At 40.1% G+C, this 6,000-nt stretch overlaps 1 protein-coding gene across 4 annotated transcripts in view; it reads right to left on the bottom strand.

The window, feature by feature from the left end:
* Positions 1 to 6,000, bottom strand: part of TSPAN11 (tetraspanin 11) — a 163,516-nt gene that overhangs the window by 103,778 nt on the left and 53,738 nt on the right. For all 4 annotated transcript variants that reach the window (XR_003369812.2, XM_026652300.2, XM_026652298.1 and 1 more), the window contains one exon: positions 4,614 to 4,805. Coding sequence is in view for 3 of the 4 variants with exons in the window: in XM_026652300.2 (XP_026508085.1) it covers positions 4,614 to 4,805 (192 nt within the window). In the remaining variant the exon portion in view is untranslated. The remainder of the gene's footprint in view (positions 1 to 4,613; positions 4,806 to 6,000) is intronic.

Raw genomic sequence — 6,000 nt, 5'->3', positions numbered from 1 at the left:
AAAACAACAAGGAGTCTGGTGGCACCTTAAAGTCTTTAAGGTGCCACCAGACTCCTTATTGTTTTTGCATAGCTTAAAGGTGCAATTTATCTATCGGAAAAAGCTTCCGATTTTTTTGACAATCATTATGTGATGTTTGTTCGCTAGAGAAAATCCAGTGGAGGCAATTTGCTTTTATGTTCATTATGACTTTCATTTTAATAGTTATTCAGTATAGTCTTGCAATAGGCTGAAATATAATTTGGCTCATTTAAGGCAAGTACCCATCTCTCTCCCTGTTATAACAAATGCACAGGGATAATGAATGGCTCCATATGGCAGCCTTTTTGTACAATGCATTACTCATATTAGTTATAGATTTTATCTTGGCTCAGAGCACTCCTGTGCAGCCAAGGTTTGTTCATCAGTTCATTTGCCTTTATAATATGCAGAGTGTCAGTAGTATGTCAATGCTCAAATTTGAAACAAGAGTGATGGAAAAGAAAATGAAATGAAAGATGATGACTTTTCTATAGAAGGATTTTTTGTTTTTTTAAGGCTGGGGAAATAAAACCAGCGGTCAATTACTATTTAACTAAATAACTGTTCCATACTGTGAAATACCTCTGCTCTTGTTTGTACATTTCAGAGAGTCACGTACACATATATTTTTGGTTTTGTAACTGATATAGTTCCTGATTGTTTCAGGGGTTTCAATACCTTTAAATATCTTTCTGGAGTGGAGAGAAATCTCATCTTAGTGATTATATAGGGCACACGATTAGGAGTCAAAAAACTTTGGAGCTATTCCCAGCTCTGATATTGACTTGCTGTAAAATCTTAGGAAAGTCAGTTCACTGTTCTGTGCCTCAGTTGCTCCACCTTAAAAATGGGGATAATATACTCTGCCCTCCACCCCCACTTTGTGATGCACTTGGAGTTCTATGAATGAAAAGTGCTAAAGAAGTATTAATGAATTAACTTTTATAAATAAAATAGTCTGCTGAAAATCCAGTTTGAGTGCAGTCAATTAGGAAAAAAGCATAATCTAAATCTTCCCTTAAGCACTTTCATCGTTTTAGCAGACAAAATGTTTCAGATTTAGATTCAATTGTGTATCCGTAAGCAATGACTGTACAAATTCTTAGGCCGCTGCTGCTATACAATCCAGGCCGCTGCTGCTATACAATCCTTCTTATTAAGATAACCATATGTAATCAAGCATGACTAATGGCCTTACAGTTAAAATAGTCACAGTATGACATATTTGGCTCACCTTTGCCAATGCACCATGCTTATTTTCAAGCTGTTATAGTGGGTCCCCTTGTATCTAACTGAAGCCATTTCATGGGCATAAGCACAGGTCATGATCCTGAGAGTTTCTGATCACTTTCAAACCCCACTGAAATCAATGAATCTAAACTGGAAGTCCTTACTCAGAATTTAATCACTCAAAGCTAGAGCTGGTCAACCTTTTTCAAACAAGAGTTAACAGCCACAGAAAGAATAGCTTATCGCTGTAGAGAGCAGTTATATGAATTTGAAAAAAATTAGACCCCATTTCTAGATACATCTGGATGAAAAAAGTGGTAAGATAGCTCAAATAATGTGAGACCTCCATTCACCCCCAATGCCTCCCCTGTCCCCACCCCTAGTTCCCTTCTTTCCTCTTCTACTTATTTATGTTTCTTCTTCTATTTTATTACTGTTACCACCACTTCACATGTTATATCTGTGTAGTGTTGTCCGGTTTTGTGTTGTCTGGTCTTGTAGATTTGATAAGTTGTAAAATTGCATAATTTTATGGATATCCTGTGAAATGTGCAGTATTTGGAAACATTTACAAGCTGTAAGTTATTTACCTTTTTGTACTTTTCATTGTCTGTTTTATATGAAAATCAATAAAAAAATTAATCAGAGAAAAATGGCTTTTTCTCAAAAATGATTTCCCCCAAATTTACATAGTTGACATTTTCCCATGAACCATTTCTTTCCCCTTCCCCCCACCAATTTCCCCCCTACAAATTAGTTCAAAAACCATGATCCAGATTATTGACATTTTTCATTGTATCAAACTATTTTTTCAGTATACAAAAAATATCAATATGCATTTCAATGTTATTTCTGATAATGTTTTCAACAACATTTGGGGGGAAAGTGTCTTAAAAAGTCACGAAAAAAATTGGGAGGGGGGAATGAAAAGTTGGTCCAGTACAAACAACTTTGAAATTTCAATTTTTTTCACAAAACTAGTTTTTTGTGTTTCATGGAGTTTTATTTGAATAGGCATTTAAGGATTTGGCCCTAAGTTTAACTAAATAATGCAATAAAATTCAGAACGAAGTGTTAAAAAGTCCATGTGAATGGGAGACACTGTCACATTATAAGAGAACCATTAACATCTTGTGGATAATTTTGAAGTTCATTCTGTTTAGGAACAATTTTGTTTTGAGCTCATATAATTTGCTGCACAGGTGAACCCAGATTTTCCAGATGCTCCATGAGACATAAAATAAATAAAAAGTTGAATAATTAGAGTTATGGATTAATTAGATCAGCTCCTGTTCATTTCTGACTCTGGAATTATACCCCAATTTTGGATAGCTAGAATTAATATAAACACATTTTACTTGTATTCCCCTCCCAGTTGTGATTATTTATATCTTGTAGAAGGGGCACTATGGCCTCCAGAGTATCTCCTTGCAGTGGAGTGTGGCTCTAGTAGGGGCTAGAAACTCCTGGGTTTAGAGTTTCTTCTCCAACAGTCTCTGGCTGGGGTAGGCAGGGGAACCCAGAACCACACCTCCGCTGGGTTCCAGCTCAGGCCCTTGTTTGGAACACGCAGAGTCAGTCCTCCTCAGTCCCTTGCTGTTCCCTGAGCTACTTCCTACCTCCATGGTCCTGCCATGAGTGCAGGGGACTCGACTAAATGACCTCTCGGGATCCTTTCCAGTCCTACACTTCTATGATACTACTTCGCAAACTGAATGGAGACTGCTGGACAAACTTCTACTAACGAATTTTTCTTGTAGGTTGACATTCACCCTTACAGCCAACCCAAGGTCTATGAACCACTCAAGTCTGACTTGGTGTTTAATCACTTATATAAACTGCTAATTTCCTTTTATACTCCTCCACCAGGAACATCAGCTCTTAAGCCATGGTTTATCTCTAAAAACTGACACTGTGACCGACAATACCATTGCAGGGTGCCATGTTTCTGGTCTTTCAGTGACTCCAGGCAAATGTGCTCAGTTTGCAAGTAAAAAGTAGTTTTTCTAACTACCAGTCCTGCAAACTCAGCCTGGGGTCTGACAGTCAAGCTGGGATTTTTGTTTCTTGCACAGAATCAGTAATAAAGATTCTGGTGGCCCAATTATGACTTCAATCAGGGGTGGCAAAACTGGGGGGTGAGGGGACAGCAAGCGCTAGCCTACCATCAATGGAAATATCATGGGGGCTGATCTATGTTTCCTGCCTCCGTGAGTTGTTTTGCTACACATTCTGGGAAACAGCGCTCCCTGTAAACTGCATGTGTGTGCGGCAATCTTCCATACACTGCACATGCTCAGGCTGCTTAGGCAGGGTAGGGCTTTGCAGCTTCTTGGAGTGGAGGCAAGACCAGGATCCCGAGGGGCTGGATTGGCCACTGCAATATCTGGGATCAGGCCAGGTCGAAATTGGGGTGATGTGACTGAGCCAGGAGCACCTACCCTGGCAAGAGGGACACGAACCACTGGGAACTCCCTTCCCAGCCTGGAGCTGGCTGATCTCCCTCCATCAAGTCTCAGGAGCTCCCCTTGCTTAGCATGCAGAGCTCCAACCTTTCCTTCCCCTCTCTGCCCCGATTCTCCCCAGTAGCTATGCTTAGTACAGTGCTTTGTTTAGGTTTCCTTATGCACCTCCGTCCCCCACTCAAAGAGAGCTTCTGCTGCCTCTGACTTCAGTGAACATGTGCAACTCATTGTCTTCGGATCATACCCTCAGTGAAACCTGTGCAATTCCTCTGTCACCAATGGGTTTGCCCAGTTGTAACTGAGTGGCCATTTAATTGGCATTTAGTAAATAATTCTATCAATAATGCACAAGCCAGAATAGATTCCCACTTCCTCCCTCTGAGCTATATTGGCTCTGCAGAGTGAACCGAAGTAAAAAGCAATACCAACATTTTTGTTATGGAAGTTTTGGATAGAAATAGGGAGCAAAACAGACGAGAAAGAAGTTGCAATTTTTCTGCTGTCATTTAACACTGAGTTTGGATGTGGCAGTCAGCACTTTTCTGAAGGCCTTGGGTGTCCATTTTCACCAGTAACTTTAGAGCTTTTCTGAATCCAACCTGGATTGGATAAAATTGCTAAAAGTTGCTTTAGCTGATTTTATTGCATGGGCATCCAGCAATAGTTTTTCAATTGCATCACAAATACAAAAGAAAATGCTTGGCATAGTGGGAAGTCACCCTCAAAAGATGCTGCTTGTTTGGTAAAGGATACACTTCCTCATGCTATAGTCCACCTCCGGGCCAAGTAAAGGCACTAGCAGAATGTTGTACCTGCCCTTTTTTCTTTAACAGAGGGATTATTAGATCCTTATTAGTAAGAGTCTGCTTCCACGAAAAATAAAATCCAGTTACTTACTGCGGAAAGACAGCTCCTTTGTTCCCTGATGATTGCACAGAATCCCAGAAAACCTGTAATCATCACAAGACCTCCAGCAAAGATCAGGATGTATGCAGACACGGCAAATGTGCTAGACGCCAGGATATTCAGATAGTCGCTTTTTTCAACAAGGGTCCATATGCCAACAGCCATCACTGCAGCACCACCCACCTGTGGCACACAAGGAGAAGGAAATGTACACAGTGAAGCCACACTTTGAAATATTTTAATCTGGCATTTAGAACTTGTATCTTGCTTAATCTCGTTTTCAGCTATCTGGGCAGCTCTAATAAATAATTAGGAGTCATCAGGTGGTGCTGTTACACAGTCTTCCAAGTTCTTAGTGTGCAAGCAAGTTTTGACACTGAGGAAGACATTATGTGTTGCTGTTAGTTTTCAGTTGTGCAATGTTTTGTGCAGAGGCAATTTTGGGGGAGAGGGAGCTGTATGAGTAACAGGAGAGTTCGCTCTGTGCCCTGGGTTCTAATCAGAGGCAATTCTTGAGGCAGAGTTGCTCCCTGGGAATTGGCCATTGATGTTATGCTAAAATAACTGGAAGAGGGGATTGACTGGCACACTGTTTGACTATAGCATTTCAGGGAAGGTGTACATGTGTAAATAAAGTAAGTTAAGTTTAGTATATAACCAGTTTCCATGCCACTGATTTCTTCTCCACCGCAAAACTGACCTGCAAGGCCCTGGATTTCTGCTACTGATTAGCACAAGGGTGACACTTTCAGAATGGGACACTGATGTCAGAAAATGGCAACAACATCAAAAACACCACGACCAGATTAGAAGCCAGTCCATTATTTCAATTCCTGCGCTGTTGGTAACAGCAACGCAGGAACTGACATAATGGCTCAGCACCTAATGTTATTTTTATTATTAGAGCTGGTCAAATAATTAAAAAGATTAATTAATAGACTTATTCTAATAATCTAATCTTGTTTTTAAATCCTGAATCCATATTGTGGTATCAGAGCACCTATCTATGGTATAGTTATGAATAAACAGACTGTCTTCACTCTGCTGCTGTTCTTTGGGTCATATAATAATATTCACAGGACAACCAGCTCAGTCTGAGTCCCTAACTGACCCATCCTCACTTTGCTATAGAGCCTCATTTTTTCCCCAGTACAATACCCCCTAGCCCAAATATGTGCTTCCCCGCTAAGTTCAAGAAACTGGTTAGTCCCAATGATGTTTACTTACCAATCCACTAAAAGTTAAGAAGTTTGTTTTCCAAGCCACTTAAAACTATACAGTGCAGGTTTGACAACTGAGTGATTAAAATAATTAGAACAATGTTTACCACGAAAGAAAAGCTAACAACTGGGGAAACTATTCCATGAAACCCTGCACT

Source organism: Terrapene carolina, unplaced genomic scaffold (genome assembly GCF_002925995.2).
Source record: "Terrapene carolina triunguis isolate 2854851 unplaced genomic scaffold, T_m_triunguis-2.0 Scaffold112, whole genome shotgun sequence".
Classification (NCBI taxonomy): domain Eukaryota; kingdom Metazoa; phylum Chordata; order Testudines; family Emydidae; genus Terrapene; species Terrapene triunguis.
This window is presented reverse-complemented; position numbering and strand designations above follow the sequence as displayed.